This window comes from Manis pentadactyla, chromosome 14 (genome assembly GCF_030020395.1).
Source record: "Manis pentadactyla isolate mManPen7 chromosome 14, mManPen7.hap1, whole genome shotgun sequence".
NCBI lineage: Eukaryota > Metazoa > Chordata > Mammalia > Pholidota > Manidae > Manis > Manis pentadactyla.
In genome coordinates, this window is record NC_080032.1 from 21,380,908 (window position 1) to 21,397,913 (window position 17,006).

A 17,006-nucleotide genomic window follows, 5' to 3' on the forward strand; every position below is an offset into this window, starting at 1 on the left:
TTGGAGTGATCCTGTTTGAGAAAGTTGAGAAAAAACTAGAACAGCTAGCTAAAGCAAGTTTACCAGTGAGAAGCATCCATTAAGATATCTTCCAAAATTTTTAATTAGAATTGAACTAATGAGTAGGGGTAATCTGAAATTGTTGGGCCAAATATATATCAGATTCCTCAAATGTTGAAAGTACCTGTGCTGGGCTTTGGGCAGGCATTTAGGTTTGAACATCTTTTACCTTGTTGGTTTGACTTGTGAGCCTATGGTTCCACAATTGTTTTCGTTCCATCCAATTCAGCACATAAATTTTCCTGCATCTTTTGTTTGCAGTAAATGAAAACACCCGTGTGACTGAAATGGAGGAACATAAACAATGTAAGGTCTTACTTGCCATCTCTTCACATTTCTTTGGGTGCAATTAGACATATTTCTGGAGCTGCAGTTTGATATTTTCAAATAATTAAATATAAAAATGGGAATGTTATGAAGCTTTACCATTGCAGATAATTGCAATGTAAGTCAGGAAAGTAAGAAAGGAAGGCCTTGTCCTAGGACCAGTTTCCAGTGTTATCAGGGTAGTCTGTTACCCTGGTACAGTGGAGTCCATACCAGTTTAGGTTAAAAAACAGATACAAAGGAGATTTCAGGTCATAGGCCAAAGTATAATTTGTAAAAGAAAACTAAATGGCTTCAGGTCCACTTAACCAAAACATGGTAACTTTAATTGGATCAGATTTACACCTGCCAAGGACCTGGGCTGTACACTCTTTATAGCACCAAATTTCATAAGCCATCTGACTAAGTGTTCCAGCTATATCTGGACTGGCCACAGAGACGTCCCAAGCACGGTCATGTTGCATCAATGTCCAGGCCTGCTCAGATAACTGGTATAGTGCCACTTTTTCCACTGCTCCCTTACATCCCAACGGGGTCTCACAGCCAGCAGGTAATTCTCCTGTCCCCACCCTCAAACCCTGGAAAACCCTGGAGTGCCTTTTTATAGCTCCTCCTTCTCAGCCCCCTTCTTCTGGAAGGCAGTCAAGATGTTTAAGCTCTTCTGGAGCTCTTCCTTCTTCCCATCACTCATCTTGTTCTTCTCTATCAGCTTGGTGATCCGGTTCATCTCCGATGCTGGAAAGTCCTCACCTTGGTCTAAAATCTTCCCCATGATCTTCAGGTATTGTTCAGCCCACTTCTTCTCAGTCTCCTTCACACTTGCAAGGCTGTCCTGCCCCTTCTTCAAGAGGGCCTGGCGGGCCTCCACACCAGAGGCCCTGATGAACTCCCCAGCCAGAGCGTCATATGCAGGCAGGCAACCTGGCATACCTAGGTAGACCCCATGCCCCTTCAGCCAGCGCTGGATGGCTCCAACCTTAACTGCCCCATTATACAGGACTGGGTTCTCAAAGTCCCCATCCTGGAAGAGGTAGAAGACTGGGTAGTTCTCTTTGTCCAGCTTGTATTTCTCACTCAGCTCCAAATTCAGCTTGTCACCATAATCTGTGAACAGAAACCAGATATGAGGAGCAAGACCATGAGGAATGCCAGGCAGGAGATTGCTGTGAGAGCCATCTGGGATGACAGGAAGAATCTTCTTCACTGTGTCTCTATTCCTCCTCTGCTACTTCCTAGCCATATGGCATCGGTCAAGTCATTTAACCTCTCTGAACTTCATTTTCATCTGAAAAATGGGAATTCCTTTAAGTATTTACTATATGCCCACTATGTGCTAGGTACTGTTCTAAGGGCTGGGGATCTGCTTAAGAGTATCATATAAGCTCTCTGAACTCAAGGAGCTTATATTCTTCTGAGGGTGAGAAGAGAGAATAAACAAAGGAACATAAGTGATTAGTGCCACGGTGAAAGTAAACAAGATGAGGTGACAGTGGCTAGGTAAGAAGGCCACTTCAGGTGGTCATGGAAGGCTTCCCCCTGGAGATGACATGAGCTGAGGGACCTGAATATCAAGGAAACAGACATGTTAAGACCTGGGAAGAATGTCTCCCAGTAGAAAGGACTGCAGGTGCACAAGTTCTGAGGCAGGCAGGAGCAGCAGCATTTAAGGATTCCAAGGCCAATCTGGTTGGGCTTAGTGAGAATGGAGAATGTGTGGTAGGTGATGAATACAGTCCCTACCACATGAGGGCTGCTGGGAGGACCCAATGATGGGACAGGTATACTTAGCCTGGCAGTGAAGTACTTAACATGTGGGGGCTGTCAGCATGTGCCACGTCCTTCCTAACAGGCAGAAGCAGTCCCAAGGGACTGCTGGGTTCTTACACCTTGCCAAGAAAAAATGGCCAAGACTACCTGATACTGGGCAGTAGTACAGGAAGGATGGGGCTCTAATCCTGGTTCTGACACTCTAATCTCTTCATCTTGAGCAAGTTACTCTAAAAATCCACTTATTTGAAAAATGGGGGTCATAGTACTTCCTTCATAGAGCTGTCACAAGGATGAAAGATCTGTGAGAACACTGGGCACAGTGATCTGACATCACAGGAGACATTTTCTAAGTGTCAGCTATTACTATCTTTATTATGATGCTAAAAGTCCCAAGGGGGTGGACTTGCAGTTGAGTCAGAACCAACCCACTGCTCTCTCTACCCAGGACCAACTCTCCAGGTTACTAGGGAATCAAGGCATCCCAGCTAGTAGGGAGCTGAGATGAAAGAGCCCATTGCACTTGGGAATAAATTAGGTGAGTTCTGGATGAGCCATTTCCTACCCCACAGCCTCAATCAAGTCATTTAGGCTCCTTGACCTTCAGTTTTCCTCAAACATAAAATGGAGATAATGTGTCTTACTTCTTGGATGTGGTTCAAGTGAAGATGAAGAAAGCAGTGTCTGTGCACCTCTGTATAGCCTGTAAGCCACTACCTGTTGGCAACTATTATTAAAGCTATCACTATGGTCTAGAGCTGCCCCTAGCTTAGTGCCAACTCTGGTGGATTTGAGTTAAAGCCAAAACTCAGTATTTCAGTGCAGAAGAACTGAAATGAAGATGGAAGAACTATGTTGTCCCCTAGGAGGCATGGCACCCCCTCCGGCCATAATCCCCAGCAAGGAGAGCTCCAGGTTCTCACAGTTAAAGGTCAGTGGAGGGTGAAGGATGGATTTCCTCCCCTCAGGCCCCTGCAAGGCTGAGGTGAGGTTCTGTGGTCACAGAATCGGCTTACACTAAGCTTGCCATGGGTACCAGATTCCTTGAGAGGCCAGGAATTTACACATCTCATGTGTGGTTAAGACAGAAAAGCACTTGGGTATCCTCCTCCAAGTAGAGAAATGACTCTTAGCTTCCTCCCCCACTGCCCTCCCCATCATCCTGGGCTTGTCCATACCTGAGATCCCCACCTCTGCCACCAAGAGATCATCACTGGAGGCCGAGTTTTCAGCCAGACGCTTGAACTCATCCTGCTTCTCACCGTAGGGGTACTGGGTGTCGAACTTCACCAAGACGAACTTGCTTTTGGGAATGACCTGAGGGTGTACAGAGCTGAGCAAGCAGGGGATTCCAGGGACCTTTAGGGTTACTTCCCTTTCCCAAGGGACCCCTGTTTAGGAAATAGGGTGGGAACCAAGCCCAGAGAGAGACAGGTTCTCACATCCTAATATTCACTCATTCATTTACCCATTGATTCATTTAACGTTTAGTAGTATGTGCTGGGTACCCCGGTGTTTTCACACTAATCAGAGACATGTACAACCTGGCCTAGAATAAACAAAGCTGTAGATGTACTAAGGCCTTCTCCTCCAGCGGCCCTTTTGGTAGGGCTAAGGAGACCCTTAGCACACACTACATTGGCCCCTGCCAAGCCCATCATCCCAGGGGGCTTCTCTCAGTAAACACTGACCCAGAAATCTGACAAAAACCAACCACCTTGGTGATGGGGGGAGTAATGTTCCTCATGTAATTGTAGATTAATGATACAAAAACAAAAAAACCACCAACCGTCTACAAAGGAGTTGGCACTAAGGAGGATGCTTTGAGTAGGGAGCCCACGGTTTGTACTCCACAATTTCAGGGCTCATAGGAAATTGCTGAGAGGCTAGACTTGGGACAGTGTTCCCTCTCTAGATCATAGTCCCCTTTGGCTAAATCTCTAGATCCTAAACTGTCAGAACCAAGACTTTTGTTTTCATTGTGGTAAAATTCTTATCACATAAAATTGACCATTTTAGGCATTTTAAAATGGACAATTCAGTGGGATTTAGTACATTAACAATGTTGAACAACTGTCACAATATCTCGTTCAAGCACATTTTCATCACTAGAAAAGGAACCAAGTACCCACTAAGCAATCACTACTTGTCCATCTTTCCCCCCAGCTCCTGGCAACCACAAATCTGCTTTCTTTTTCTATGATTTGTCTACTTGGATGGAATCGTATAAGGTGGCCTTTTGTGACCGGCTTCTTTCACTTAGCAGCATGTTTTCAAGGTTCACCCCTGTGGTAGCGTGCATTGCTATTTTGTTCCTTTTTGTAGCCAAATAAATATTCCATTGTATCGATACACCCCATTTGGTGTGTCCATTTTCTGCTGATAGACAACTGGGCTGTTTCCACCTTTTGGGTATTGTAAATAGTGCCACTATGAACATTCACATACAAGTTTTTGTTTGAACACCTGTCTTAATTTCTTTTGAGTATATACCTAGGAGTGGAACTGTGGGGTCAGATGATCATTCTATATTTAATTTACTCTTATGTTTAAAGGGCTTCCCTTTGATGGTTTCTTCCAATGCACAGATTTGATCTAACAAACTGCCTTTGGTCAGTAATGCTGCCTTCCTTTCCTCCTACAACTTTCTTTTTCCTAATCAAAGTGATCACTTTCAGTTTTCATCACAGGCAATTGCTATCACAATTAAGTCAAGCTGACATCATTCCAGTTTTTGTTAGTCCTTGTTCCTTATTGTGTGTTGATGTCCACTTGGTTTTAGGTTTAAAATATTTAACACTGGAGGCACAAGGGAAGACGGAAAAGCCATCAGAGTGGGTAATCTTTCAGTGGTCACTGACCTCAAAAAGTCTGAGCTCTTGAGGGCCTAAAAGCAGGGAAGACTTAAAATATAAATCAGATCACATCCCTCTGGCCCAATTGTCCTTATTTCAGTTTAACATACCAAACTGATTCCCATTTAGGGCCTTTTCATTCACTGTCTCTGCTGGCTGGAATGCCCTTTCCCCAGTTCTTCCCATGGCTGTCTTTTTATTATTCAAAACTCAGTTCCAATGCTCCATCCTAATGGAGAGGCCTCCTATACTCACACCATCTACAACTGCTTCATTTCCATCATACTCTATCATAATACGCTGTTCTGCTTTCTTCACTGCACTGATACCTCTGAAATCTTTATTTGCTTGTTTGTTGTCTGTTCTCTCCACTAGAATGTGTATTTAGGAGAATAAGGACCTTGTCTGACCTGTTTTCTGCTCTATCCTTGGTGCCCAAAACACCTGAGATGTAGCAGATGTACTGAAAATACCTGATAAATGAACAAAACTAGGGCAGGCTTTGGTAGAACATGCTATATTGTCCAGGGGGAAATTTTCTTTTAAAGCACAGCATAGGACCCCTACCTTCAAGGGGCCTACATTCATATTATGGAATATTAATAACCATATGGTGGTCTAACATTGAAATACAATTGAGAGGCCTCCACCTTTCACTTTTACCATTCTTAGCCATCAGCAGAATGGCTTTGAGGGAAAGACATTTGCACACTGAATTTTTTCTTGCTTTTTTACTCTGGACCTCTTAATAGCTTTAGAAATCTCTCTCCTTTCCTCATCCTTGAGTAATCAGCTCCACCATAAGCTGTATTTAGGCTATTTGTTTCTTCAACACACACATGAATTATTTATTCATTCATTCATTCATTGAATAAGAGGTACTAAGGGCCCATATGTGCAAAGCACTGTTTTAAGTGAACACAGCAATAAAGTGACATGGTCTCTTATTTATATTGATGGTAAAGAGCAAGAAACAACAACAAAAAAGATATTGGAAACCACTGAAAGGTAAAGCATAGAACAAGATGTCAGGGCATGAGAACACTAGGAAGCTCCCCTTTTGTTCAATGGTGATCAATGATCGAAGAGAGGGAGATTTAGAAAGGGACTGGAGAAAACATTTGTTCGTTCACTCAACAAATTATTATTGAGCATCTTCTATGTGACAGGTAACCTGCTTGGTTGTGCAGAGGACTAGTCAACAAAACACACAAGGTAGTTCTTAACAAGCATGTAAGATTCTAGTGTGGGAGATGATAAAATAGACAAGAGGAAAGAAAATCAGTGCTAAATGCACTAGAGAAATCAAACCAGGTAATGGTACTGGCACTTTAGACTGGGGGAATCAAGGAGTTAAATGAGGTAATATTTAACCTAAGTGTAATAACCTATGCCTGAATGGTCAGACACAACTAGCCTTTCAAAGATTGGTCAAAGAATGTTCTAGCCCCAAAGAACGGCTGCCAGTGCAAAGGGCCCAAGGCAGTAATGACCTAGGAATATTCAAAGAATCTGAGAAGGCAGGTGTGGCTGGAGCAGAGGGAACAAATAGGAGAATGGTCAGGAGATGAGAGGAAAGGCAAGTGAGTCAGATCCTGCAGGACTTAAGCTACTGTGTGGAGAATGAACAAAGAGGCTCCCAAGTGAAAAAGCAGGGAGAACAGTGAGGAGGCTACTGTAATGACAGCAGTAGATGGAGGGGCACCATCTGAAGAGAAAATACTGTTAACCTTGCTGTGCAGTTTCCCGCTAAGATCACATTGGGTTTGTGATATCCCACGACTAGGTTGGTGGGGCAGGGGTGTGGCTTTGCCAATAAAGGCCCCCAAAAGCATAGGGTGCTGTGGGGTGTGTCTGACAACTAATCAGCCATACCTACATTTTTACGTTCTTGAACCTTTGCCTTGAATGAGCCACAGGTGTCAAATCCACGACAGGAAACTCTTTTGCAAAGAGAAGAGTTCAACCACTTGAAGCAGATTTAGAGCTCCACTTCTTGGTTTCACTTCCCCGTAATGAGTACAAATTAAGAAAATAAAATGACTGGTTCTCTCTCAACACTTAGCTTGCCCATCTCTTAGGCAAAGTCAAAGCCACCACTGTGTGTAGACCGGTGCAAGAGGAGGGGGTTAGGACTGCATTCAGCCTAACATTTCCAACGTCCATTTGCCCAAATTCTGTAAATATGGAGGGGGGTGGGTAGTGACGAATCCTTCCAGGCCTTGACCGATTTATTCATTTTGTCCTGAGGTCCAAGATATTCCCTACAAGGTGTCTGTACTGAAGCTTATTCTTAACGCTCGTACTTTTTCAAGGAAACGCATAATATCTGAACATTGTTTGCATATTGCAAAGAAGACTGCAATCCACTCCAACTGAAGAGGGGAGCAGAAACGAATGCCCACATGCCGGGTTTCCACCCCCCAAACCCGACCTTCCCCAGCCCTACCACCGCCGGGAACCAGGCGGTGTCCGCCTCGCACCGCCCTCCGGTCTCCCACTTGGAATTCGAGGATTGGATCTCGTCCGGCACCGCCCTCCCGCCATGGGTGAGAGGACGGGGCACATGGTTTCCTCGGCTCTGTCTCTGCAGCTCTTGGGAAAGAGGAAGCAAGTACAAACACTGCAAAGGCAGGGGTGCGTGGGGACCCTGGGTCATGTACGCTCCCTGGTTGTGATACGGCCCCGGCCCAAGAGTCCACCAGCTTTATAGGGCGGCGGGAAGCCCGGGACCGTCGCTACAGCCCACCCGCTGCCAGCACTGTCCCCTGCTCCTCCACGGGTGTGCGCTCCCCTGGGCGCTCTTGCTCCCCCTGCGCGATATGCCCCGCCCCCGTTACCTTGTAGAAAGTGACTGTATCCAGGGGAAGGGCGCCCTTGGTGTGCAGGCCGCTGCCGCCATGCGGAGCGGAGAGGAGCAGGAGGAACAGAAGGGGGAAGAGAGGAGAGAGAGAAGCGGCGCGGGGTACGACGGCAGCCATAACGCCGGATTCTAGAAGCACACACTGGGAGGGATGTAGCGGAGAGAGCGCGGAGTCCGGAGTCACGTGACAGGTATCCGCCCACCCTCGGGTGCGCGCACGTGTACAGGCCCGGGAGGCAGCTGGCAACGCGAGAGGAAAGAGGCCACGTGAGGGGCGGGGAACTGGGGCTGCCGCGCGCGTGCGCTGCCGCACCCCGAGAGGGTGGGACTGCGTCGGGTGAGGCTTGGGGAAAAAAGAAACAGAAAGGGAAAAAAAACAGAGAGAGTCCGAGAGGTAGAGAGAGAGACAGAGACTGCCGCGCGCGCGCGCACTAGGTGAGCTCTCCGCCGACCCGCCCCCTTCTCGTCCTCGGTGTGAGGAGAGGCCCAGAGAGCGTGCCTGGCGTCTCGGCAGCTCCTCGTTGGCTGCCTTTCCACTTCGACGATGACGAAGCCGGACACCATGTCTTCCTGCCTTCGGTCCGTCAGGCAGTGGGTTGGGACCCGCTACAGTCCTCGGTTAGTCCCAGTCAGTCCGACTGTGGTACTCCTCTCCCTTAGTCGGCCCAGCGTTCCCCGCGGTCAACCGACTCCGCTGCCGCTTTTAGGACACGAGTTCGTAAGCCGGGGCCTGCTCTGTGCCGAGGGCCTCACTTGCCAGGCTTGTGTAAAAACAGACTCTACTGAGAGCTGAGTGCTTGCCCAGCTATGTGGTAGGCCCCAGGAATATGAAAAAAAAGAAATCCTAGTACAGTTGACCCTTGAACAATTGGGGTTAGAGGACGTGGACCCCCATGCAGTGAAAAATCCAAGTATAACTTTTGATGCCCCAGAACTTAACTACAAATGGCCTGCTGTTTACCGGAAGCCTCACTGATCACAAAGAGGGGATGGACACGTATTTGATATGTTAACATGTGTTGTATACTGTGTTCTTAAAACAGTGAAGTAAGCTAGAGGAAAGTGTCTTTGAAGAAAATCATAAGAGAAAATACATTTACAGTACCGAACAGTATTTATTGGGGAAAAAAAGTCTCCCTATGAGTGGACATGAACTGTTCAAACCCATGTTGTTCAGGGTTCAGCTGTTGAACAGGTATTTGTTCAGAGCACAGAATATACTAAATCCTGGTTTCACCTGTGGGAATACAGAATAGAGACAGGAGGCAGAGCTCTGTACTGAAGGAACTCGCAATGCTGGGGAAGGAGGATGCAAAGGCATAGTAATATAACCATTACAGTATTATGAAAATACAAATAGAGATTTCAGTCAGTCCTCCTGAGGCCTGTAAGGGAAAGTCATAGACAAGAGATGACTTTTTAAAAAATTAAACATATCATTGATATTCAATCTTATGAAGGTTTCACATGAACAACATTGTGGTTTCAACCTTCACCCTTATTATCAAGTCCTCCCCACCCCACCCCATTGCAGTCACTGTCTGTCAGCATAGTAAGGTGCTATAGAGTTATTACTTGTCTTCTATAGGAGATGACTTTTGAGCTGGATTTTGAGAGGAGGGGGAGGCACTTACAAGACAAACACCAAAGGATATCTCTAGCAAGGGGAAAAGCATGATGAATCTGTGAAGGAACACTGGGGCACATTGTAAAGGGTCTCATCAAACTGAAGGGTTGAAGCCACCAGAGGTTTTAACCTGCAGAGTAATTTGAAATTTCCTGTCACTAAGGAATGAAGGGAATGGATTGAAAGGGAGAAGGTTGAAGCCAGGGAGTCCAGTTAGGGGTCAGTAGCAATAGTCTGGGTAGGAGAATTTAAGGTCCTGCAAAGAGGACATAATAGTTGGGATGCAAAGGTAAGGATAGCATTGAGAAACTTGTAGAGCAGCATTCACAAGACTTTAACAAATGAACACGAGGTAAGATAATACATTATGTAATGCATTTAAAGTGGCTTAGAAACAACCACTTTATGTGTCCAATAAATGTGTGTGTGTGTGTGTGTGTGTGTGTGAGTGAAATAGCCATAAAAGATGATAGGACCCAGTCTTGGGTAACCAGTTTGGATAGAAATTTTAAGAGAAAGAGTCCAATAGGTGTGTGTGTGTGTGTGTGTGTTGGGGGGAGGTTTGGAAAACTTTATTTTGAGTTTGCCCTAGTAAGTTATTAAATAAGCTACATGGACAAGTGACAGAGTTAGAGGAGGGAAAAATTACTATGAGTTATGGTGGTTAAAGAAGGCTTCACAGAGGAGGTGGAAATGGAGTTAAGTCTTGGCAGAAAGAACAGTTTAGGTAAAGAACAAGTGAGAGAAAGGAAAAGTGGGATTCAACATAATGCTTTGGGGAATGAGCAGCTTGGCTCAAGGGAGTTCTCAAAACAGTGGTTAGTAAGACAGTTTTAAGCCCAGGTAAGGGTAAGTCCTGAATATCAAATTAAGAATTTTCTGTTTTGTCCTATAGCCAATAAGGAGCTATTAAGAGTTTTTAGAGCCCTTTATAAGACACTGAGACTGTAAACTATTCACTTCTTTTCACTTTTGAGTGTATAATGCTTTGGGTACACCTTCTTAGTATGATCAGTTGGGAATGAGTTTGTAGTCATGGTTAGCGCAGAAGTAGGTTTTGAAAAAGTGAAGGAAGTGGATTGGTAAGAGAGGGAAGGGAAATACTGGTAATTTTGCTATGAATTGCAAAAGTAAATAGTTGTCTCAGTGCTTCCTTTTAATAGTGCCCAGGTCCCAGACAGTTACTCATGATATGATTAGGTTCTTGGCTTCGGGACCCTGACAATAAACTACACAAATGAGTCAGGTATAATTCTCCATATTTAGGAAATCATAAATGCCACAGTTGACACTGATGTGGAAAATGAAATAACCCTGGGTATTGTGTGGTGGTGGGGAAGAGGAGGGGAGGCATGTTAAATAGGTGTGCACATGACTCAGTGTAGCAGCTGGAGTAAGGAGAAGGAAAAGTAGAGTGGTCTGCAAAGGCAACTCATATAAACTCTCCAATATTTTTTGAAACATTGTCAAGCCAGTGAGCCTGCAGTTTCTGAACTCTTTGCTATTGTATACAGAGGTCATGTTCCTGCTTCAAGGCCTTTGTACTGGCTTTCTCCCTCTAGAACTTTTCTTCAGGATGTTCATACGGCTAGCTCCTTCACTTCCCTTAAATCTGCTCAAATGTCAACTTCCTAAGATCTACCCTGGCCATCCTTTAAAAATTTTTCCTCGCTGATACCTCCCTGCTTTCCATCTCCCTTCTCTCTGTTAATTTTTCTGCATAGCACTTTTCAACTTGTTAACATACTATATAATTTTCTTATTTTTCTTATTTTCTGTTTCCCATGAAACTGGGTTTGTTACTGTTCTTTTTGTCTGTTTGGTTCATTACTATATCCCCATGTCTGGCACGTGGTAGGTGCTCAGTACATACATGTTCAGTGAATAAATGAATCAAGTCAGTGAGAGTGGGACTGTGCAGTAGCTCTCTTTCAAAATCCCATTGACCCTTTCTACACTCCCTCCTTGATCACATACTGCTCTTCAGAGATATCTCATCCTACAGAGCTAATTGTTTCCCCCCTGCAAGGTTTTGTTGATGTTAATACTGTATCTTTTGATATAGATGTGTTAACACTTAAAGCAGATTTCAACTATTAAAGATTGCTATGAAAGGAAGATTTATTCCACAGTATGATTTTTTCCAAGCCCCATTCTACTTTAAGAATTGCTTGAACAATTCTTTCAACGACTGCTCGCTGAACATATTTCAAGCACCACACACTCTTCTGGGGGTAAGGGTTACTTACACAGGTGAACAAATAGATGTGCTCCTTGCAACCCTAGTTGGGGAGACCAACATTAAATACTTACATAAATAAATATATGACTGCAAATTGTGTTTATATCTAAGAATGAAAAGTTGAGGGCCTATAAAAGAATATGATGGGGGAGATCAGCTTTAGATTGGAGTTCATGGAAAACCTCTACAAACAAGTATATTTAAGCTGACATAAGACCTAAAGGATAAGGAAGATTTAGCTCTCAAGGAACTTATACTTATGTGATGAGACAGACATTAAGTAATTATATAAATATAAAATCACAGATTCTCAGGTGTTAGGAAACATTTTAGGAAAAGAAAAGAGCATGTGCTAAAGGTTCTAGGGTGAGAAAGAACTTGAAATATTTGAGCTAAAATAATTCCATTCTGGAATTTGTCCTTTACTAACAAAATCATCAGCACAGAAAGATGTTATATGTGCAGGGATGTAAGGATATTTACTGCAGCACTGTTTGTAGAAGCAAAAAATGAAAACTAAGGGGAAAAAACAACCTATGTGTCCATCATAAGAGGAATTGTTGGACAATTGATCTTATATGGAATATTATACAACTGTCAAAATGGGCTAGAACTATTTTTGTTAAAGTGGAGATACCATGAAATAATACATGAGAAAACAATGGTGTAGTCCCATTTTTAAAAACTTAGACCACCACCGCCACAACCCCCATTTATGTATGGATGTATTTCAGTATGTTTTAATGAGCAAAGAGAAAGATGTGGAGAAACATACCAGGTTTTTAGCATTGTTTAAAATCCAAAGGAGTGGAGAGAAAGAAAATAAGACTCTTAAAAAAAGGAAAAAAATAAAGGAAATAATGAATTTTTTAGCAAAAATGTAGAATATAAAATACTAGCTTTAGAATTACTAAATATATATAAAAATTGAACATGCATAGGGACAAGGACTTAAATTTTAACATCAATACATAAATACCATTTTATCTAGATGATACTGCAGGAAACTTTATTTTGGATTTCTGCTTTTTTAGTGTTGTTTTTCAATAATGTAACATTTAAAAACTCAGAGAAATTGTAATATTCAGGATCAAATCATTTCAGCAGAGATGTTTTTCTTCTTTTGCCGAACTTTCAATTCATGTACAAAGAAAAGCGAGTGCTTTTTGAAAGTCTTAAAGAGACAGGGACCCCACGGCTGGACGGAAGCATCCTGGGACACTTACCCCAGCAACTGGGAATCCCAGGGAACTCTGGGCACCCTAACCCCCTGGGCAGCAGTGTGGCTTGGAGGCCCCTCACAGAGATAAACAGCCTCCTGGCGGTTTCCCTTCCGACATGGCTCCGCCATATCGGAGCAGCAGCCCAAGACAGGCCATGCCCACAGCAACCGCGGAGCTAAACTCCATAGCGGATGGGTAAGAATCAGAAGACCCATCTGTGTGCAGCTGCCCAGCACAAGCCACTAGAGGTCGCTGTTCTCCCAGGAGAGGAAGGCCACAAACCAACAAGAAAGGGCATTCTCCCAGCTCTCACTTGGGCCAGCTCCGCAAACTATATCACCATGAAAAGGCAGAAGAATTTGATACAGACCAAAATCACAACCCCTGAGAAGGAGATAGACCTAACCAGTCTTCCTAAAAAAGAATTCAAAATAAAGGTCATGACCATGCTGACAGAGCTGCAGAGAAATAAACAAGAGCTAAGAGATGACGTCCGGAGGGAGATTACAGAAATGAAACAATCTCTGGAAGAATTTATAAGCAGAATGGATAAGATGCAAGAGGCCATTGATGGAATAGAAACCAGAGAACAGGAACGCATAGAAACTGACGCAGAGAGAGATAAAAGGATCTCCAGGAATGAAACAATATTAAGAGAACTGTGTGACCAATCCAAAAGGAACAATATCCTCACTATAGGGGTACCAGAAGAAGAAGAGAGAGAAAAAGGGATAGAAAGTGTCTTTGAAGAAATAATTGCTGATAACTTCCCCAAACTGGGGGAGGAAATAGTTGCTCAGACTACGGAAGCACACAAAACTCCCAACAGAAGTGACCCAAAGAGGACAACACCAAGACACATAATAATTAAAACGGCAAAGATCAAGGACAAGGACAGAGTATTAAAGGCAGCCAGAGAGAGAAAAAAGGTCACCTACAAAGGAAAACCCATCAGGCTATCTTCAGACTTCTCAACAGAAACCTTACAGGCCCGAAGAGAATGACATGATATATTTAATGCAGTGAAACAGAAGGGCCTTGAACCAAGGATACTGTATCCAGCCCGATTATCATTTAAATATGAAGGAGGGATTAAACAATTCCCAGACAAGCAAAAGTTGAGGGAATTTGCCTCCCACAAACCACCTCTACAGGGTATCTTAGAGGGACTGCTCTAGATGGGAGCCCTCCGAAAAAGAGCACAGAACAAAACACCTAAAATATGAAGAATGGAGGAGGAGGAATAAGAAGGGAGAAAAATAATCATCAGACTGTGTTTATAATACCTCAATAAGCGAGTTAAGTTAGACAGTAAGGTAGTAAAGAAGCTAACCTTGAACCTTTGGTAACCACAAATCTAAAGCCTGCAATGGCAATAAGTACATATCTTTCAATAATCACCCTAAATGCAATGGACAGAATGCACCAATCAAAAGACACAGAGTAATAGAATGGATAAAAAAGCAAGACCCATCTATATGCTGCTTACAAGAGACTCACCTCAAACCCAAAGACATGCACAGATTAAAAGTGAAGGGATGGAAAAAGATATTTCATGCAAACAACAGCGAGAAAAAAGCAGGTGTTGCAATACTAGTATCAGACAAAATAGACTTCAAAACAAAGAAAGTAGCAAGAGATAAAGAAGGACATTACATAATGATTAAGGGCTCAGTCCAACAAGAGGATATAACCATTATAAATATATATGCACCCAATACAGGAGCACCAGCATATGTGAAACAAATACTAACAGAACTAAAGGAGGAAACAGAATGCAATGCATTCATTTTGGGAGACTTCAACACACCACTCACTCCAAAGGACAGATCCACCAGACAGAATATAAGTAAGGACACAGAGGCACTGAACGACACACTAGAACAGATGGACCTAATAGACATCTATAGAACTCTACATCCAAAAGCAACAGGATACACATTCTTCTCAAGTGCACATGGAACATTCTCCAGAAAAGACCACATACTAGGCCACAAAAAGAGCCTCAGTAAATTCCAAAAGATTGAAACTCTACCAACCAACTTTTCAGACAACAAAGGTATAAAACAAGAAATAAATTGTACAAAGAAAGCAAAAAGGCTCACAAACACATGGAGGCTTAACAACATGCTCCTAAATAAACAATGGATCAACGACCAAATTAAAATGGAGATCCAGCATTATATGGAAATAAATGACAACAATACAAAGCCCCAACTACTGTGGGACGCAGCGAAAGCAGTCTTAAGAGGAAAGTATATAGCAATCCAGGCATATTTAAAGAAGGAAGAACAATCCCAAATGAATAGTCTAATGTCACAATTATCGAAACTGGAAAAAGAAGAACAAATGAGGCCCAATGTCAGCAGACGCAGGGACATAATAAAGATCAAAGAAGAAATAAATAAAATTGAGAAGAATAAAGCAATAGAAAAAAATCAATGAAACCAAGAGCTGGTTCTTTGAGAAAATAAACAAAATAGATAAGCTTCTAGCCAGACTTATTAAGAGAAAAAGAGAGTCAACACACATCAACAGAATCAGAAACGAGAAAGGAAAAATCATGATGGACCACACAGAAATACAAAGAATTATTAGAGAATACTATGAAAACCTATATGCTCACAAGCTGGAAAACCTTGGAGAAATAGACAACATCCTAGAAAAATACAACCTTCCAAGACTGACCCAGAAAGAAACAGAAAATCTAAACAGACCAATTACCAGCAACGAAATTGAAGCGGTAATCAAAAAACTACCAAAGAACAAAACCCCCGGGCCAGATGGATTTACCTTAGAATTTTATCAGACATACAGAGAAGACATAATACCCATTCTCCTTAAAGTTTTCCAAAAAATAGAAGAGGAGGGAATACTCCCAAACTCATTCTATGAAGCCAACATCACCCTAATACCAAAACCAGGCAAAGACCCCACCAAGAAAGAAAACTACAGACCAATATCCCTGATGAACGTAGATGCAAAAATACTCAACAAAATATTAGCAAACCGAATTCAAAAATACATCAAAAGCATCATACACCATGACCAAGTGGAATTCATCCCAGGGATGCAAGGGTGGTACAACATTCGAAAATCCATCAACATCATCCACCACATCAACAAAAAGAAAGACAAAAACCACATGATCATCTCCATAGATGCTGAAAAAGCATTTGACAAAATTCAACATCCATTCATGATAAAAACTCTTGACAAAATGGGCATAGAGGGCACGTACCTCAACATAATAAAGGCCATATATGATAAACCGACAGCCAACATCATACTGAACAGCGAGAAGCTGAAAGCTTTTCCTCTGAGATTGGGTACAAGACAGGGATGCCCACTCTCCCCACTGTTATTCAACATAGTAGTGGAGGTCCTAGCCATGGCAATCAGACAAAACAAAGAAATACAAGGAACCCAGATTGGTAAAGAAGAAGTTAAACTGTCACTATTTGCAGATGACATGATACTGTACATAAAAAACTGTAAAGACTCCACTCCAAAATTACTAGAACTAATATCAGAATTCAGCAAAGTTGCAGGATACAAAATTAACACACAGAAATCTGTGGCTTTCCTATACACTAACAATGAACTAATAGAAAGAGAAATCAGGAAAACAATTCCATTCACAATAGCATCAAAAAGAATAAAATACCTAGGAATAAACCTAACCAAGGAAGTGAAAGACCTATACCCTGAAAACTATAAGACACTCTTAAGAGAAATTAAAGAGGTCACTAACAAATGGAAACTCATCCCATGCTCTTGGCTAGGAAGAATTAATATCGTCAAAATAGCCATCCTGCCCAAAGCAATATACAAATTCGATGCAATCCCTATCAAATTACCAACAGCATTCTTCAATGAACTGGAACAGATAGTTCAAAAATTCATATGGAAACACCAAAGACCCCGAAGAGCCAAAGCAGTCCTGAGAAGGAAGAATAAAGTGGGGGGGATCTCGCTCCCCAACTTCAAGCTCTACTACAAAGCCACAGTAATCAAGACAATTTCGTACTGGCACAAGAAC

General features: G+C 42.8%; 2 protein-coding genes across 3 annotated transcripts in view; one reads left to right on the forward strand and one right to left on the reverse strand.

Moving 5' to 3' along the window:
• Positions 1–686: 686 nt before the first annotated feature.
• ERP29 (endoplasmic reticulum protein 29) lies at positions 687–8,158 on the reverse strand. The gene is made up of 3 exons (XM_036929206.2): positions 7,850–8,158; positions 3,333–3,471; positions 687–1,491 (listed from the first exon to the last, which is right to left on the reverse strand). The coding sequence occupies exons 1-3, from the start codon at positions 7,988–7,990 to the stop codon at positions 989–991; spliced, it is 783 nt and encodes a 260-aa protein (XP_036785101.2). The 5' UTR covers positions 7,991–8,158; the 3' UTR covers positions 687–988.
• The window catches only part of TMEM116 (transmembrane protein 116), a 73,294-nt gene continuing 64,220 nt past the window's right edge, over positions 7,933–17,006 (forward strand). The window contains exon 1 of one of the 2 annotated variants that reach the window (XM_036929210.2): positions 7,933–8,063. The gene's annotated coding sequence lies outside the window, so the exon portion shown is untranslated. Of the gene's footprint in view, positions 8,064–8,291; positions 8,491–17,006 lie in introns of those variants that run through there. The other variant, XM_036929213.2, reaches the window with a different exon arrangement.

What these genes read in the sequence shown, in the direction of transcription:
- ERP29 (XM_036929206.2), bottom strand. Translation starts at nt 7,990, where the DNA reads ATGGCTGCCGTCGTACCCCGCGCCGCTTCTCTCTCTCCTCTCTTCCCC. An exon ending in ATACAGTCACTTTCTACAAG is followed by an intron (nt 3,472 to 7,849) that starts GTAACGGGGGCG and finishes GTACACCCTCAG; the next exon opens with GTCATTCCCAAAAGCAAGTT. An exon ending in GGCAGAGGTGGGGATCTCAG is followed by an intron (nt 1,492 to 3,332) that starts GTATGGACAAGC and finishes TTCTGTTCACAG; the next exon opens with ATTATGGTGACAAGCTGAAT.